Source organism: Nyctibius grandis, chromosome Z (genome assembly GCF_013368605.1).
Source record: "Nyctibius grandis isolate bNycGra1 chromosome Z, bNycGra1.pri, whole genome shotgun sequence".
NCBI lineage: Eukaryota > Metazoa > Chordata > Aves > Nyctibiiformes > Nyctibiidae > Nyctibius > Nyctibius grandis.
The window spans coordinates 84,299,200-84,318,361 of NC_090695.1; the positions used below are offsets into that span (position 1 = coordinate 84,299,200).

Sequence of the window (19,162 nt, forward strand, 5' to 3'; positions counted from 1 at the left end):
CTCCTCAGACCCTATGACCCACACGTATTCTCCACACACTGCTCACTAACTCAGCTTGCATTCAAAGGGTCTGCACAGGGCCAGGAAAGCTGAAATCAGGATGCTTACTGGAATGGTGGACCAGGTTCAACAACAGTGCTCTGCAGCGTGCTCATGTGCAGTCTGGCCACCTTCATCAACACAACCATGGATTTGTGACCAGCCTGGAGGGAACTCTGGGGCCCAGGCAGAAATGGGTTCCTGGTACCCACCTTCAACGCGAGCAGCTCACTCATGAAAGGAAGCTCAAACCAGCACTCGTCTGACATTTCATCACACTGCAACCTTCTCCACTTAAGCATCAGACAGGACACAGTCACAACCTGCTCCTGCTAACAGCTATGTGATGCCTCTCTATGTACACACAGACCCCCCCACACACACACACTGCTTTCTTGCTCAGCAGCTAACGTCAGCTACCTGCTGATGGGATCACACAGTAAACCCTACTTCACCGATTACAAGCTCCTGTCTCTTGCATTCCATATATAAGATAAAGATAGGGGCTTTAGCATCGTAACTATTAAAAAGGATTTACCTTCTTAATTAATTTCTCCTTCAGTGATACGAAGAGTATTCGCTAATCTTAAAAATCTCTCAACAGCCTGTCCTCAGTAGTACTGCTTCTACCCAATTTAAGAAGGAATCCAGATACTTATGTGAGAATCTCAGCTTGAAAAATAAGATAAGGGAGATTAGTGACAAAGAAGTAGCAGCTGCAAATAATCTCTAAATTTTCTCTGAAATACCAGAAATGCATAATGCTAAACTTAGAACCAGTACAGAGACATGGCTCAGCTGAAAACTTTAAGTCACCCTGGGAAGAGGCAGAAGTGTCACACACTCTTCTAAAAACTGAAGCCACTCATGTCACTGGCCTGTTAAAACATTTCAGTGCTCCTGACCCGTAGTCCCTCCTAAACAAGTGGGGGGAAAAAGGCACAGAGAGGCTTTCTGATGGTGCCTTGAGACTTCATTCATGCGCTGCTATTTTCTACGTGTTCTTCACCAGCATGGGAGCAAAAGCTAGGAAATAAAAATACTGAAATACAAACCAGTATGGCACAAATGAACAAATAATGTGTCCTTTGAGGGCAGAGAAAGTGAGAGAAAGTAGCATAAATAACACTGTCACGGTTTAGAGCTGGGCTGTCTGTTAAACTGATGGCAGATGAGCTCTATTAACTCCTTTCCCCCACCCAGAAGGGGAAGGAAAAGAGAAAAGGAAGAAAGACTTACGGGTTTGAAAGTTAAAACAGTTTTAATAAACAATAATAATGAAAAAGAGTATAACAATAACAATGGAAATAATTAAATGTATACAAATATATACAAATCCAAGGTCAAGCTCCCCCAGTGACAATCACGTCACTGCTGGCACTGCAGGGCAGGCTCCGGGGAGGCCCAGACTGGGCTCAGCGATGGACGGGAACTGGATTCGGGAACACACAGACTGGGATCAAGGGCAGGAGAAAAACGGACAGAGCCCTCTTCGGACACCAGCCACAGAAGAGAGCGACTCTCATGGTCCCTCAGCTTCATACTGGGAATGACAGGTATGGGACAGAATATCTCGTTGGCCAATTTTGGGTCACCTGCCCTGTCTGTTCCTCCCTGGAGGTGCGACCCCCCTTTGGCTCTTCACTTGTCATCAGTGGGGAATTTAGCAGTGACCTTGGTTTCTACAGGAGTAAGTCTAAGCAAGATCCTTTCTGCATAACATTCCTACTGGTACCTCAGTAAAAACTGTAAACTTCGAGCGTTATGAGTCCTAGGAGCAGACACTGTCTGCAAAACATGCAGTTAGTTTTAGAAAGTGCAGTTACTTAGAAGAGACTGAGCTGAAAAGGAAAATCACTGAAAGGAAAATTGGTTCTGTTCTGGTCCAAACCAGAACAAGCACGTGGCAGGCCACAGCTAATGTCAGTACAGGCAGAATCCAAGATAATGTCCTGTAGCCCATTCTGTGACAACAGAACGTATCTTTAATTGTACTTCCAGCCTCTGTGTTTCCATGGTGCTATCAACTCCTAGATGGAACCTGCCTTCTTAGACCATCTTTTCACATAGTCAAAGAGAAGAAAAGTACATGTCAATTTGCTCAGAAACAAAGGGTTTTTGCAGACAACCACGAAAACATGTAACGCCACACGGCTAACACAGGTTAAACCCATATAAACCAGTAAAAATATACTGTCTTCCTCACTATACACTAATACTATGGATGCTGATAGTAATTCAGTCATCAGCAGTCATCATCTGAAATAACAGTAGAAGGTAATGAAGAAAAGTCTTTCCTTAGCTCTTGACACTTGCTGATAATAATTACAACAATGATAGCAAATATGTGATACTGTTCTTTAAAATGTTGCTTTTTTGTGAGGTTCAAGCACAAACAGACTCACGTGGTATCTAAAAAGGAATTAGATCCACCGAAAGCAAACAAGTGATCCTAAGCATTTACTTCATCTGGTGAAGAATGATGACAAAATCACCACCTCTGCATTACTGAGTTTAAAAAGAAAACTCGAATGGAGCCTTACATGCAGTAGTCCTGACAAAGGCATGATTAGATGAGCTCTTGCTACTCAGTCGACAAATCACTGTTGTACATTTGCCTATTTTATGTTGAAATCAACCAAACAAAGCTTGCTCGGCCACATGCTTCAACTACATACATAGACAGTGGACAAAGGCTGAACAGAGGATCATGGGCAAACCCCACACACTGTTTTATGGAACACATGAGGTCAGGTCCAACTCCACAAAGGCATCTGATGAAACTCCTGCAGGACAAAGTCAGTGGGAAGTCAACAGTTTTGTTTACATCCTGTAAGATGGGCTATGGGGGGCTGAAAGTGGCCAATATTCCAAATAACAAGATTAAACTGTTGTTTATCATCTTTTTTTCCCTCTTTGGCAGTAAGTTTTTGCTCATGATTACTCTTCACGCAAAAATTGTCCTTTGATGATAAAGCAGCTACCACTCAGTTGTTTTTTAACTTAGTATCACGGCAGTTCAGACATTTCCACCACCAGGGAAGAGGCACAGCAGGAGATCTTTCTGTACTTTAAACACTGCTCTTTTTTTGGATCTACCTCGCAGAAAAGGTAGTTAAGAAAGCAGCTGGCAATTATATTCAGCGTAAGGGTTCACAGTTTTGCGAGGTTTGCGAAGCAAACAAAAGACTGATATGTTAGCCAGTCGATACTGCTGACATCCCACACATCCCCGAATGTGTCACCACTGCCCAGCAAACCCCCTGTCAAGCAGGATGATCACATAAACGTTGGTGGAGACCCCGAGATGACAGCTGTTCTGCCTGGTGCTGCAATTATACACATACTGAGTCTGCATGCAGCAAATGACACTGCAGACATAGTTTTAAATATGGATAATCTATCTTTTTGGCTAGCATCTCCTCAGGCAGACAACGGCACAATTTATTTTCAACACAGTTTATAGTTACCTGCAGATGACATATCAGGTCACCATGAACTGAGTAGCTTTCTAAGATAAGATGTCTCAACGAAAGTATGAGGTATCAGCCACTGTACAAGGTACTAGCACATTACTATTTTTTTCCTTTGAGACATGCATTGTTCCTCTGATTCAGATACCTTTACAATGCACTGACAATGCAACAGAAGCATGGACAGAAAATTTGCCTTACTATACAGAAAAAGTTTGTCTCAGTTTCAAGAAAATCCTCTCTCTGGGCAACTCATTTGCCTGCAGGCCTTTCAGCCTTCACCACGCACGCTGGGATGATGCAAAAATTAATCCTGTCACAACTCTCTTTCCTGCCTGCCGTCTATCCCTTGCACCCTTCCTAACAACCCCAAAGGATGCCATCCTATCCGAGAAATCTCCATACAGACTCCAGGCCCTACCGCAGCTGGTATGGATGGAGATTGGATCAAGAGGGTAAATTTTGATTAGATATTTGGAAGAAATTCTTTGCTGTGAGGGTGGTGAGACACTGGCCCAGGTTGCCCAGAGAAGCTGTGGCTGCCCCCTCCCTGGCAGTGTTCAAGGCCAGGTTGGATGGGGCTTGGAGCAACCTGGTCTGGTGGAAGGTGTCCCTGCCTGTGGCAGGGGGGTTGGAACTAGATGATCTTTAAGGTCCCTTCCAACCCAAACAACTCCGTGATTCTGTGAAGAATGAAGCTCCTGATTCTTGGTGTACCTTGGTGGGGGGGCAACCACACAAAAAAACCTCACTCTACATTGCAAGGTAGCTCCACCACTGTGGACGAAGGTCCCAACACTTGAGTATCTCCACTCCCCTGCAGAATGTAGCCGTGGCATCCAGAAGGTCTGGTTTGTTCGTATTACACCCATCAGCATTTTGTAAAGTACTTACCGTTCAAGTGAGAGCGAGCCACAGGCTCTGAGGTACCAGACAAGGTAATCAAATCCCTAACTCTCCCTCCGTTTTTCCCTTTAACCTCCTTTTTGTCGAAAGCATTTCACACACTCACAGACGGGGCCGTGCTAAGCAGAGCGCCGGCAGCGGTCTGAGCACAGAGCCGCCCACAGGACGTGGGGGGGACGAGGGGCAGGAGGGCCGGGGACGTGGGGGGGACACGGGGCAGGAGGGCCGGGGACGTGGGGGGGACGCGGGGCCGGGGGGATGCAGGGCAGGAGGGCCGGGGAGCGAGGGAGCACGGTGGGGAGGCCAGCGCCAGCTGCCCTCCGGTTGAGGCTTTTCGTTTTACGTCTCTGCGTGAAGTCAGAAACCAGATTTCCCAGGGAACGCTGGGGATCTGATTAAGTTTTAAGATAAATTGTGGGATTTCGGGTGGATTTATCTGCTCGGCTAAGCGAAATATTTAATTTTAGAAGCGCTTACGTAACAGCGCTGGCGTTCTCCAAAGAAAACCACCTGTTTCCACCCCGCTGCCAACAGTCCTCCCGGGCAGCTCTTTCCAGCAAAGTTACTAATTTGGGGTATTTCACGGCAAAAACACCTCACCAGGGAGAGGAGGGACCCCATGAGAGCGGGGTCTTGCAGCCGCCTTTGCCAGCACGCCTCTGCAGCCAGGGAGCGTCAGGGACAGGGCCACATCCGTGCCGGGCACGCTGAGTACCGGGGTGCTGCAGGGACAGGCCATGGGGCTGCCCCAGGTGAGGAAACTGCTGCTGGGCGTGTGGTTCACTCCTCCATCAAAAGGACCTGCGGAAGCGAAGCAGCCCAGCTCTGCCATCCGGCAACGTGCTGGTGTCCAGCTGATCCAGAACAGCAGGAAAATAACGGCCCTTGTTCCCAACCACGGTTGCCAGAACTTCATCGAGGTAAATAACCCGCATCCAAATCCAATATAGGTAACTGTCCCAGTGTAACTGCTCAGAAATATGTTACTCACCCTGCACTTTGCGGGGTGTAGAACCACTGTGTTCTGCTGGTCAGTAAAGGCAGAGCACGGCATCGCTGAGCTCAGATTTCCCAACTTGAGGCTATTTCAACAGACTCAGGGTGCAGCTACTCCACTGTCCATATGCATGTAAATCTACCACAGCGAGTCTTGGTTGTTAGCCTTTATTCTTATTTCAATTAAATCTTACAGTTGTTTTTAACAATCTGGTTACTGCTGAATTCTGGGAAAATGACAAAGTTCTGGTTGCTGGTTTTGCTTGGAAGGGTCACCCTGTTGGTGACCTTCGTGGAGTTCAAGGTTGTCAAAGCAGCCACGGCTTCTCTGTTGGCCTTGTAGAAGGGCAAGAAGGAGAGACCAAGATCCTAAGTTCCTTTTGTGCAAGCTAGAGAACTAATAAACATTTTAATTTGATGATTTGTGTATGCCTTTCTGTGCCATAATAAATGGTTTGTGTCTACAAATATATCCTCTGCATGTTAAACACTGGGTGACATGTCTGAGTGAACACTTTTGCAATGGGTGATGCTAACTGAACCTGAGCGCTTCTCTTTGGTTTTTGATCAAACAAAACTAATTTGGAAGAACACAGTGAAATGAAAAAAAAACTGTCGTAACAGAAGTGTTGCAAAGTCCTACTAAAGTTCAAAAAGAAACAGCAAAACCTACAGTAGCATCATCTCAAATCACCTCTTTCCTAGATCTTAAAGTCTTAGTGAATATTTGTGCACCCAATGCCATAGTTAATTCAGTATGTTCATTTTATGTATTCATCAATATCCTTCCTAATCAGCTTTTAAGTATTCCTAATATTTTTAAGACTGTAAAGCAAAGCTGTAGCATTTTTACAAGATTAACTTCCCTGTTCTTAACATGGCCAAGCAGCGATTGCATTCTCCACAGTGGAATTGCATCTTCTGAAGAGCTGCTTTTTATAATAGTAACGTGTTTGGTCCTGAAACTATTGCTGGGTTTTCTGGGTTTTGTTTGTTGTTTTCTTGATAGGGTTTTTTTTATTATTTATTTAGTGTTTCTTGATTATTTATTCTATCCAGATTGAATGTAAAAACAGCCCTGTATGAACAAAGTATGCATTTTTTTAATTTAAGCTGTAAACACAGGTTGTGTTAATAAAGGTAGATTTAGACCTAATTACTGCCCCTTCACAGCAGTCCCAAAGAGGGAAGTGAATGTTTATGACTTTTAGGGAGTGGATTGCTTGAATGAGGCAGCTGTGCCTGTTCAGGTGGCATCTGCAGATTGCTCAAGTTGGACTAACAGCAGCTTTCAGAATTCATAAATGCTTGTTTCTGTTACAGGGTTTTACTCTGGTGTAGATCCACTGGAAGACTTAGGGGCAGCGCAGGTGTTTAAGTCAAAAGTTGGGAGTGAGAAACCCTTGCTCAGCTGCCCTCAGAGCTCCTTGGTATCTTCCTCGCTCACCTAAAATACACCGTACCTGAGATTTCTGCTTCAGCTCACGTTGTGAGCGGCCTGGCAGGCGCCCGCTGCACACCTCTGATGAGGATGAGGAGGAACCGAGGGGCAGGGCGAGCCCCAGTGTTACCATTACTTAAAAATCAAATGAAAATTTAATCACAAAACGATAAGTTTGTGTTCTGTATTAGGTTTGTAATCTAGTTAAAGGATTGTTAAGTTTGAAACAAGTAACCACTGTTAGGTTTGAAGTAGGTAGCCATAGAAACCCCACTAGGTAGGATGCTGGACTTTTTTGTGTTGTTAGAGACCGTCACGGACACTAGTTTAATACAATAGAGTTACTTACTGGACAAACGAGTTACAACATGTTAGAGAGCCAAGATGCTACAACGCCTGCGCAAGAAGGAAAGGTGAAAAATGCATAGCGAGGAAGACATACGGCCTTCATCTCACAGACCCCGGCCCACGACCACGCGTGCGCAACCAGGAGTTAAAGGCAGAGACTATGGAAATGAATTCCCGGAACTCACTATAATAAAGACCACCTTTTTCGGGATAGGTTATGAATATGTATAGGCGTCCTTGGATACATGATAAATGTGTAATTAACTTACCATATAAATACGAAGTGAACTACTGACGCGGCGCGGGCGCGTTTTGGAGGGCTACCTCCCGTGCCGCCCAGCTGCAAGAAAGGTGTGCCTGCTTCTTAATGCTACATTGGTGTTAAGAGGTTTTATTCCCGATTTCTGTGACACCAGGAACGCTGCCGCACAAGAAAGCGGCCTCCCAGGCCACCCCTGACAGAACAGGGGTGACACCACCGCGCCCTCCTCACGTCGAAGCCTGCTCCGCGCCTGTTCGGGGCGTGGGAGCCATCCTCCGTTCCTCTCTCCCATGGAAAGCCCTGCGAGCATCCCTGATGCCACGGAGAAGGGCCGCGCAAGCGCCACTTGCTGAAGACAACCCGAACCCCCGCGGCCTTCGCGCCTCTGAGCCGCTCCTCCCGCTGCCTCAGACACGCCGGAGCTCCCCTTCGCTCCCTCGCTTCGGGGAGGCGTCCGACGCGCTGCGCTGCGTGCCCGCCCCGCTCCCCACCGAGGTCGGTAACTCCCACATTAGACACGCTACACCCCGGGACGAGCCGCCGCCGCCGCCGCCTCGGCGGTGCCCCCCCCCCCCCCGCCTCGGGGAACCGGCCTCCCGCGCTCCTTCCCGCCGGGCTGCCCCAGCCGGTGCCGGGCGCCGGTCCCAGTCAGGCGCGGCGCGGGCAGCCCTAGCGGGGCCTCGCGGGCGCAGCTAGGCGGCGCGGCGCGGGCGGGGCTCCCTCTTTCTCGCTCGGCCGCCGCGCAGGAAGGATGGGTGAGCGCCGCGCCGGGGGCCGGGCCGCGCCGGGGGCCTGGCCTGGGCTGGGGCGGCGGCGGGGGGTCCCTGGCGCTCTCCCCTCGCTGCCCCGCCAGCCTGCCGCCGGCTCAGGGCCCTGCGGGCGCCGCCGGGGTGGGCGGTAGCGGCGCGGCCGCCATTACCCACCGCGTTGCCGCCGCTCCTCGGGAGCGGCGCGGCCGGGCCCCGGGCCCTGAGCGGGGGCGGCGGGAGCGTCCCCCTCATCCCTCCCCCTCATCCCTCCCGCTCTTGTTCCGCAGGGAAGTGCCGAGGGCTCCGCACCGCCCGGAAGCTCCGCAGCCACCGCCGCGATCAGAAGTGGCACGACAAGCAGTACAAGAAGGCCCACCTGGGCACGGCGCTGAAGGCCAACCCCTTCGGCGGCGCCTCCCACGCCAAGGGCATCGTCCTGGAGAAAGTGTGCGTAGAGCTCCGCGGAGTGTTGCCGCCGTGGGGTGCGGGGCGGGGGGGCCGCACCCGCCGTGTGCCCGGCTCCGCGGCCCGCCGGTGCGCGGCGTGGGGCGTCTGGCTGCCCCGCACAGTCCCCTGGGCCGGGAAGTGAGGCCTTTGAGAGGCACCTCCGGAAACAAACACCGCTGAGCTGTTTCATTTTCTGAATGTGTGAGGGGTTTTGCTACCCGTAATATGCCACGTTTCTGTTACTTTCTATGTGCTAGACAGAAAACGTGGTTTATTTTTCCAAGTGGCAGTGCTGAAAGGTATTATTTCTCATGCACGTGTCACTTTAAAAATTATTTAGAACCAAAAGAATAAAAACAACCACTTAACTCAGTTTAGGATTTGGGGTGTGGTGGTTTTTCTGTGTGTGCCTTGTGTCAGAGAGCCCATTTACGTGTCTGCTGGCCTTTTTTTTTTCCTTTCATAATTGATAAGCTTCATTGGGACACTGCCAGGGCTCCACGGTGGAGTCTTTTGGGTGCTTTTTTTGTGGCATTTTTTTTTCCCCTTACAGATTTTTATGTACTGAATTACTATGTGTCTGTAGGTGATTAATTTTCAGTTTTTACTCAGCTTAGGAACTGTGTTTTTATATATTGAGTAGCTCTAAATTAGATAACTAGTAGTTTTTTGAAGTACAGATACAGCTTGCACTTAGTACAAAGTAATACAGTAATTTGTGGTGGTGTCGTGAATACCTGCTAGTATTTCAAACTGATTTTTGCTCATTTATTTCCATGCGCTTCCATTTCAGTGGAGTAGAAGCTAAACAGCCCAACTCTGCCATCAGGAAATGTGTTAGAGTCCAGCTGATTAAGAATGGGAAAAAAATAACAGCTTTTGTTCCCAACGATGGCTGCCTGAACTTCATTGAGGTGAGCAATTTTCAAGAATTGACCTGTAAAAAGTTGTATATCAAAGTAAAGAAGCACGTAATTGATGGTTTTAGGGGATGCTTAGACAAGGTTTCATGGTATTCTGCACCACATGTATCTCAAAGCTGTAGTGGCAGATGAAAAATGCGAGAGATGTTTTAGTACTTTTCTCCTCCCCAGCAAAGCCAGTTCTCAGCTGTGCTGCTGCAAGCTAAATGACACCTCTGCTTCAGTTTCCTTTCTCCAAAGCACTGAAGGGCGTAACAGTCCTTTATTAATGTATATCTGTCAATAGCCTTCAGTATTTCTAGCTTTTGAGCCGCACCCTAGACCTTCCAGTGTTCCCCATTAAAAAGTGTGTACTGGTTTAATGTTTACAGCTTTGTGACTCTCTGGTCTGTCATTGCAGGAAAACGATGAAGTTCTGGTTGCTGGTTTTGGTCGGAAGGGTCACGCTGTTGGTGACATTCCTGGAGTTCGCTTCAAGGTTGTCAAAGTAGCCAATGTTTCTCTGCTGGCCTTGTACAAGGGCAAGAAGGAGAGACCAAGATCATAAATTTAGATTATTTTGCCAAGAATGTCAATAAAACATTTGATTGGAAAAACTTCTGTGCTTGTTATTTAAGCCTTATGATTTTTTAACGTGTATCTGCAAGTGGCATACCTCAGAGACGTTGGGGCCTGCTGTCTTCTTTGTTGTCCTGTAAGAAATGCTTTGCTGTTGAATTGACAGCATCTTTACAGCCAGCAGGTGAGCTTGAAAAGCACTGCATTTCCAAATTTGTGTTCGGAGCAGCACAGTGCTCTACCAGCAACTTCAGGGGTTTGCTTTGTGGCATTAAAGGGTATTTAGTGCTTTGTGGACCGTCACTCGCTGACAGCGCTTTCATGAAGGCTTCTTCAGCTTAATAATGAGTAGTAACTGTCCTGCTGTCAGGATGGACTGCCACATCCCTCAGAGGCCTTTGTCCCCTCATAAACCCTTCTTCCTGAAAGCTGTCATGAAGGGGCCCCAGGACACAATTTCTGGACTTGTTAACACTGCCAGTGGTGCAGAATCCATAAAGATTTAGAAACGGGTCCAAGTATGGCCCTGTAACAGCTAACTGGGGCTCTGACCTGAGGAAGTAGGCTGCGTTGTAGAAGGGAAAGGTCTCCAGTGTTTGCTCTGTTGCCTACAAGGGCTGGAGTGCTTTAACAGCACAGGGAAGGAGAGCATTGTGTCACCCTGGCACACACACTCTGTGCACCAAAAGTGAGAGGGGGCTAATGGTTGCTTTGGTGTCACAGCCTGAACGATCCCAAGGGGGCTGTGCCATTGCAGACCTGGCTTCTGCACTGGAAGGGCTGGGGCAGTAACAAGTTCACTGCCACATCTTGGTGTTTCCTTGCTTTCCTCTGTCAATAAAGGTCTGGAGTGGGTATTTCTCATTGGATGTTAGCACAGCACTTACAGATAGGATATAACTTAGAATTAAAGTCAGGCAGCAAGATTAGATCTTGTGTATCCATTACAGCTACCGTGACCTTTTGCTAGTCATTCAGTATTTCTTTTTTAAAGAGGTAATTCCAGTTTTATAAAATACCACTGTCCTCTACAAAGAAAGATCTATTACTTTTCAGGAGCACAGGGTAAATGTACTTTTTCTTTGGACACTAAACAGTTCATTGTGTAACCATGTAAAGGTGGTTGGCTTTTTTTTCCCTGAAGCCTGAAGTATTACATATTATTCCCTTGTTTTTGCCTATCTGTTCAGTGGCTGAGCGTAGATACTGTTTGAGAGATGTTTGTATTAACTGTAACAAATACTATACAATCCAGAACTTAATTACAGACTCAAGTCTTTTCTAGAAGAAACAGACTGATGTAGCTGGAATTTTATCTTCAGTCATCACCCTTCCCATAGGAACTGAAATGAAATTTCTTACTGCTACGTCTGTCCAAAAAAACCCCTAATGCTTCTCTGGGACTATGAAATCCACCAGGAATCAAAACGTCCCCTCAAGCAAGTTGGGAGGAGAAATTCATGAATTTTAATGCGTATCTTGAAAAACAGCCTTCCTCAAATGGAAAATGGTCACAGTAGATGTTGAAAATGGTATTTGTTCATGGTCTTCAAATGATGACAGCATTTCTAGTTTCTAGTGTGAAGACAGGCAATGGCACCTGACACATAATTCATCACGTTTAGGTCCTGAAGGGATTATTAAACCATTTATCTAATCTCATCTCTGTCCTTCTCAGCCCATAGAACTTCACCCAGTTGCTTTCGTTTTAGGTGCAAATTAAGTGTAAATAGTTGGACCTGGGCAAGTCTACCTGATTTCAAGGCACCCATTTCTTTTAGTGCATTCCAGCTGTTTTCATTTAACTGCTGTGTTGCTGACTTGAACCTGTGTTTGAGTACAGCTTTTTGGCTTTCTTTGCTAGATTAAAAGAAACTTCTAAATAGTTGGATTGTTTTTTACTTTTCAAAGATGTCTGCACCATAATCAGGCTGCTTGAAAAACTGAAGTATTTCTTCAGTTCATATCTTCAATCATTTTTCTGTCCATTTTTTCGACATCACGTTAAAATGTGGATGCCAGAACTAATACAGAATTATAGAACAGAACATCAACCAAGAAGCCAACATGTCCCTCTGTATCAGCCTTTAAATCATTGCCAGATCTTCTGTTCTGTTCATACTTGCAGTTGTTTTTTTTTAACTAGAATTTGGCCCCTTGAAAGTACATTTTGCACAAAGCTTATAGTGGAGGGCTGGGTTCTTTGTTTCATGTTAGAGCTATTTCATGCAGTAAGACCTCAAAATATTTATTTGTCTGGAGTTAGAGTGTAAGCAATTCCCTCATTACAATCACAGTTAATCTGTGTGTTCATCCAAAAGGCTCTGCTTCAATTAGTATTCATTTATTTATATGAAAATGGAGTAAAATTTAAGAACAGATTGAGAATCTCTACTACTGGGTATCTTGTAGCATAGTCATCTGGGAATTTGTGAGATTTGGATTCAAATCCTTGCCCAGGCACAGAAGCGATGTTGAATTTGGGTTTCCCTTATCCTTGTAAGAGCCCCAGTCATGACGTAAACGGCTTTCGCTGCAGCCCCTTCCCCACTTTACGGGGGAACTTTGTAAAAGCTGCTCTCTGCCATTCCAGGATTGACTCCCTGTGGTGGAACCTGGCTTAAGCACCCTCTAAAATCTTCAGAGTGAGGCCTTAACTCCTTGACTAAGCTTGGACGCAGTGTAAATGCACACGTAGCGCCTATAGCACACTTCAGTCAAGGAGGACGTGGGAGCACAGGCGAAGAGGCTGGGCTGACCATGCCATCAGCTATCCCCACGGCTCCCCGGGGTACCTAATATCACCACTTTTTTACTGTGCTTTCTGGTTTCCTAGCCCTCCTGTTTTCTTGGACAGTAGAAGGTTTAACTGCTTGTAATTTTTTTCTTTCACGCAACCATATGTGTGTTCTGGATGTGTTCTCTTTCACCCAAAATGTTATGCGGATGGATTTTGAGGATCTTCTACACCTGCCCGGTATTTCTTACAGCTTCACTGAATCAAAGCAACTGTTTATGCACAGTAACTTCAACCATGCTATTGTATTCCCAGAAATCCCAGATACGTCCTTATCACGTCTGCTGTGGCTCTGCCTAATGCTTCTGTGAAACTTGGAATACATATGCAGTGATCTGAGGTAGCACGTAGTAGAGATACATACATATTCTACTACAAAGTCTCTGAAATCCAGCCTTCATCGAGGAGCTGAACAATGTGAGTAGACAGCCAGGTTTGAAAGCATTGGCTGCCATCAGTACAGCTATATTTGCTGATAATACACATCAAACCAACTGCAGGTACGTGAGAGAACTCAGGTGCACAACTACACGCAGAACAGCTAGAACGTCACCAGTTTTTTTCAGGTGATCCTTGATTACAGTAAGACTGGAAGGTACTGGATGAGCGAACCTCAGCACTGAACTACGCGTCACAGCTTGCAGATCTGACAGCAGTTCCTGGTGGAAGAGCCAGATCCCAGTCTGCTCGTTTAACCTAGAAATCACGGTCTCATGTATGCAAATGTTACCCTACACAACTGCGGGTGTTAGGCTTCCAGCTCAGTTCCTACAGGAGACACGCTACTTCAACCCAGAAAATCAGCACCTTTGGTTTTGTTATCACAGCAAATTGAGTCTGTTCGGTTTTGTTGTTTTGATTTGCTTTTCTTGTGTAGCAAAAATTATTAGTAGGGCTGCCAGTGATACTCCTTTGAAACAGAAGGATTTTACCGCAGCCAGCGAAGAGGACTATCAAAGTCCTCGCGGTTCAAATTCTTTTCAAATTCTGAAGTCAATCTGGCAGCAGAGGAGATGAAGATTTACCCTGAGGTAAATGCAGCTCGACCAGTTTCCAGAAGTAGGGCATTGTCATGGGGTGATCTTGCCACTAGATGTTGCTACCGGTACAATGAGGGGAAAAGCTGAAACGTAAGAAGTGCAAGCCAGAAAGTTGTTTACGTGGACTTTAACAAAGGAAATCTTCAAAATGGGAACTTCAGCTTTTAACTGATTGAGTGAGTTCCTGTTAGGAAAATGGGACACTTACAGCCTTGTGGCCTTTGCGTACCTAAATGGCTGCAGAATGCTACAGAGGAGCACAAGAGCTTATGGAGTAAATTCAGCTGAAATCTTGTTAGATGAAAAACATGGAAGAGAAGAACACAGGTGCTTATTACTCCATCAAGCATGTGCACATTTTACAGGTTTGGTTGAATTAAGGGCTTGTTTTGTTTTTTTTTTTCTTAAACTTCTTGCAATGTAGCAGAAGTGAGACTGCTATTAAGGTGAAGGGATAATAATAGTTAACCAGGAGTAGGAGAACACACAGAACTGGGAGCAAAACGAGTAAAGCACGTTATTAAAGCTAGCTGCACATTTTGAGTTGCATTTTATTATTTGTTTTACAAGCATGTTTCACACGTAACATCTAGTCAACACTCGGGCACCACGATTCTTCTAGCAAATGTGTCTGTGGACTCTGTCAGCACCCAGGAACAACTTGGGTGATCTGTAAGAAGTCAAAGGAAGATGAGCCAAGCCAAACCTCATCACCAGGTGATGAGGGGTTTTAAGCCTAATAACGAAGCCTTGAAAATGTGTTATAAAACCCAAATCCTCTGTAACAGAAGGGAATCCACTGAGATCAGAGAAGAGGTAAACTCGTGCAATAGATATGGCAGTCCATGTTTCTAATTCATTAGCAAAGCATGTGTAAATATTAAAAGACTTGGCTAAACATGTGAAGCTAACAATACCTGACTGCTGGATGCAGGAAAATGAATTCTACAAAGCCCAGAGAAGCAACCAATGCTTGCTGGAGTGAGGCCTGGCTGGAACACACCAAAATTCAGTTCAGCATTTCGATCTGGGTCAGGTGGTGCAAAGCAAAGAAGGATCAGTTCATTTCCACAGTTTGCCAAATCGTTTTCCACCAGCCCACGTTCTCCCCTGCTGTGGGCTCTACCTGGAAGTGGAGTGGCATCGACTGCAGCGCTTCCTCAGTGGAAGCAAAAATCATTAATACCAGCCTCTGCCTTTTAAGGGGATGTATTCCAAAAGAGGCAGACCCAACATCAGGGATTGTTTCTAGTGATGCAGATGACTGCTGGTGAAAATATCCTTACTGGGATTCTTCTCTATCCATATATAGCCTAATCCTGGGCAGTAGCAAAGGTGGGGAAAGGAAGCACCTGAATAGTATCTCCCTCCATCCGGCCTCTGCTGCTGAGGCTGATAGCGCACGGCTGCTCAACCCAGCAGTGCACAAAGCACGCGGCCTCGTCTCTTTAGACAGGGCTACCTCTCCCAGCGTGCTGCACTAACATTACTGAAAAATAATACTACAGGAAAACGTTGTTTTCTAACAGGCTTGAGGGAAAAGGTGTTCCAAGGCAAGGCTCTGTAAAACCATCCTCTTTTCAAACACAGCAGTAAACTCATCATCTCACCTTAAGCTGAAATTCATGACAGTTACAACAAGCTCTCACGTGGTGAAGTGAAAGTGTTTTTTAAGACTCTAATGACATGTAGGACATAAAGACCACAGGTGTGACACCATCCTAATTCTTCCCAAGCACTCCATACATGGTTACTCTCTTCGGGGCTACTCTCCTAGCATGGCTCTGTATCAGCCTGGCTTTTTAAATTCAGGAATTAACGCTGCAGCTACTCGACATGGGAGTTTTGTAGCTATGAACTTCAGATACACATTTCTTTATTCTAGACAGTAAGAACTTCTAAGAAACGCTCTAAACTCTCTGAAACACTTTTAAAAGCCTAAATGTTACTAAAAATACACACAGATACTCAAACATACACTGTTGTCTAGAAGAGAGTATTTTGGAGGAAATTGTTGTAACTTCACAATTCAGAGGAAAGAGCAATCGTTCTTCCTTTGTGCTGGAACTGAAATGCTATGGAATATAAATATAGATGTCGAAACAAACTCATTAAATCACAGTCATAGCAAATGGCAAAAAAAAAAGTTATTGAAAAAGTTTTGCTGACATTCATGGAGTTAAAACAAGAATTGATATTGATTACTTCACTATATTCAGCTCTAATGAACTAGCTCAACATTTACTGTTGTGAAAACAAGCATGCAATTTGACCGAAGGAATGTTTCTTTGAGTAACCAAAACCAACCAACTACAAACCTTCTGGCAGACCAGATGGGGGGTTAAATTCTAACCTGATCATGCTGACACAAACGAGGGGTTATGTAGATAGCAATTGCATTCCAAAGAAAAGCATATTTTTGGCTTAGTTGAACACATAATAGTCATTCTTCTTGCTGATCCTTGTAACCAAGGGCAGGTATGAGTCAGTTCTCTTAAAAAGAAGTCCCCAGAAGCAATGGTCCTCAATGTGTCTTCCCAGATTAGCAAGGATGAACAACTGAGCAAATTTACAAAACTGTTTGGAACTGGAAGTTTTCTTTTTGGCAGGCTGCAAGATTTCAGATAATGTATGTAGCCAAAACCCAAGTTCAGATCTAAGAATCTTCAATAGATTTGCTAAACAAAATTACAAAATGGTGCTGTGATTAACTTGCTTTTGAAACAAAATAGGATTTTTGTACATAAACATTCTGTATAAAATATCCTATAAGTCATTAAGGCACAGCTGTAAATGGGAAATTAGATGCCTACCTATGACTTAAGCCATTAGAAAGTAGATAGATACCTAAACAGGATTATATCTCTCCTTGATCCCAAATATTCATGTTATCCTGTATTTGTTTCTCCATGTAAGCTTAGTGTATTTGTACTAACTGAGCTGAACTTCTGTCTAGTGGTATTCTGGATAAATTTCAGGGAAACATCGACACTGACGATGACACTGCTGTGTTACTTCGTTGTTTATGATGCTAAATGGTTAAGAACTGTAGCGAGGCAGGGGAACTGTCAGCTTGCTTATCCATTCCACGTTCCCCATTATTACCATCGTGTCTCAGTAACTGTGGGAACAGGATCAAGGCACTGAGGAGGAACTTGGAGGGGCGTTATCAGCAGGAAGGAAGCAAGGCAGAGACAGCTTCAGAAACTGGGAGCAACTTGTGTGTCCAGCCAAGTGAATGTATGGTTATAGGATAACTAGGAGGAAGAGTGACTGCTGGGAGAGGACGTCTAGGAGTTAAGAGTCGACTGTCAGGACACTGACAAAGCAGCATCCCGCTGTGTGCAGCCATCCACTAGACAAGTGCCTAGGGCTGTCTCTGACAGAGGGAATCTTAAGTCTAGCACAATGTGCAATGCCCTGTCCAAATAATACTCGATTTTGTTTACAAATGCTAAATTCAGGTAGAAAGTAACGGACGTTGGTAATTCCTCCATGTAAAAGAAAAATATTTATTTATTATTTTCATACAAATTTGATTTTCCATGTAATTCTTGAAAAAAAATAAAAATAAGATTAACGTGCAATGGAAGGCTGACGGAGTGGAGAAAGTGACTGGAGTATATTCTCTCAGGCTTATTTCATATTTGCTTTGCCTACAAATACAATCTGTAAGCTACACTGTCCGATGCGCAGTGTCACATGGATGAGATGCTGACATTCTGAGCAGAGCCATGACTCTTCACAGACTTGCAATAAGAAGTCTTGCCTGTAGTGAAGAAACCCAACTGGCCAAATCCTGTTACGAATACTGCTGTTGTACTGCAGTTACTTGTTCCAAGACAGAAGCAGGAAGAGCTGGTCTCCAAGAAACACCCATGAAACTACGCTTATAAATTCTGCACAGCAGCATCTTAGCAGCTGAATCTTCTCAAGGTCTCACAACTAGTACTGAAAATAATACTCAAAGTTTTTCCAGGCTCTTTTCTTTTCCTTTATCAAGGAACAGCTCTTGTACACGAGAACACTAAAACTAGCATTTCAGCTGTAAGTTATTCCAAAGCCACTCTGTATTCAGGATTGCATTTTATTATTCCTATTGTTTAAAAGTGGGATTTCTTTCTGTTCCAGTGTACCACAAATGAAGATCACAGACCAGGGATGAACATTTAACAGCTCTTAAAACTGCTGTTACCTGTTTTTTTTTTATTTTTCCTCCTGTGTAAGTCTCCCTTAAATTTGAAAATGGGCTATGGATGCAATTATCAAGCATATTTTACCAAAAGCATTAAAAAAGACAATGTAGCTACTGTCGTGGTGCGTGAACAGAAAGCTGTATTTTATATATCTTACACGGAAAAACGGCTTTTCAGGTTGTTATGATCTAGAATGGGATAAATTATGTGCTTTCATTATTAATTCCCAACAGCTTGCAAAATAATTCTGCACCAATGGAATTTTAAAGACTGCACTGCATTTCAATCCACCAATAACATATGATGCAAGTTAAAAATATGCAACCAATCAACATATCTGAAAACTCAGAATCTGAAACCTGATGCATTTCACATTTCCAGCTCTGATGTGGCATACGTCGGACTCCGGATGCAAGTGACATATTGCTGAACACATAAAGTAAAATCTCTAATTCCATCTCAACTGCTCAGGACTTTTGGTCTGGTTTATACTGCAAATAAAATGTGATTGGGAAAGAATCCCAGATGACTTGTATGGAAGTTACTTCTAATCTGTTTTTTCACTGATTGCACTCCTATGCAATTCCTACTTGCCCAAAATTCAACAGCTGTCAGGGGAGGCTTGCATAAAGACTGCAGAATAGGGAGCAAACCTGTGAACAACTACTACTACAATGAGAAATACTAATTGACTACAACAGTAACTCCCACAGGGTATGGCAAAGCTTCCCTTGGAGGCAGTGAAGCACGGAAAAGCCAGATGTTTTAATATGGTAGCATTAGGCACCTTGAACTATAGAACTGTACATGCTTAGTCACATGTAGACTCTAAGTACTCTGCTTGCCTACAGTCCTGATCCTGTTTGTTCCCTGAACCATGACCTACAGAGAATATTCTCAGCAAAGTGTTACTCAGTCCTGGGATTAGGATATTCTGTGCGTGGTGTGGGACACAGCGATGGTTCATGCATCACAGAATCACAGAAT

The 19,162-nt window shown here is 44.9% G+C and overlaps 1 protein-coding gene across 1 annotated transcript; it reads left to right on the forward strand.

Moving 5' to 3' along the window:
* Nucleotides 1-8,139: 8,139 nt before the first annotated feature.
* Nucleotides 8,140-10,180, forward strand: RPS23 (ribosomal protein S23). Its single transcript, XM_068423323.1, has 4 exons — nt 8,140-8,220; nt 8,502-8,661; nt 9,455-9,575; nt 9,985-10,180. The coding sequence occupies exons 1-4, from the start codon at nt 8,217-8,219 to the stop codon at nt 10,129-10,131; spliced, it is 432 nt and encodes a 143-aa protein (XP_068279424.1). The 5' UTR covers nt 8,140-8,216; the 3' UTR covers nt 10,132-10,180.
* The last annotated feature ends 8,982 nt before the right edge of the window (nt 10,181-19,162 follow it).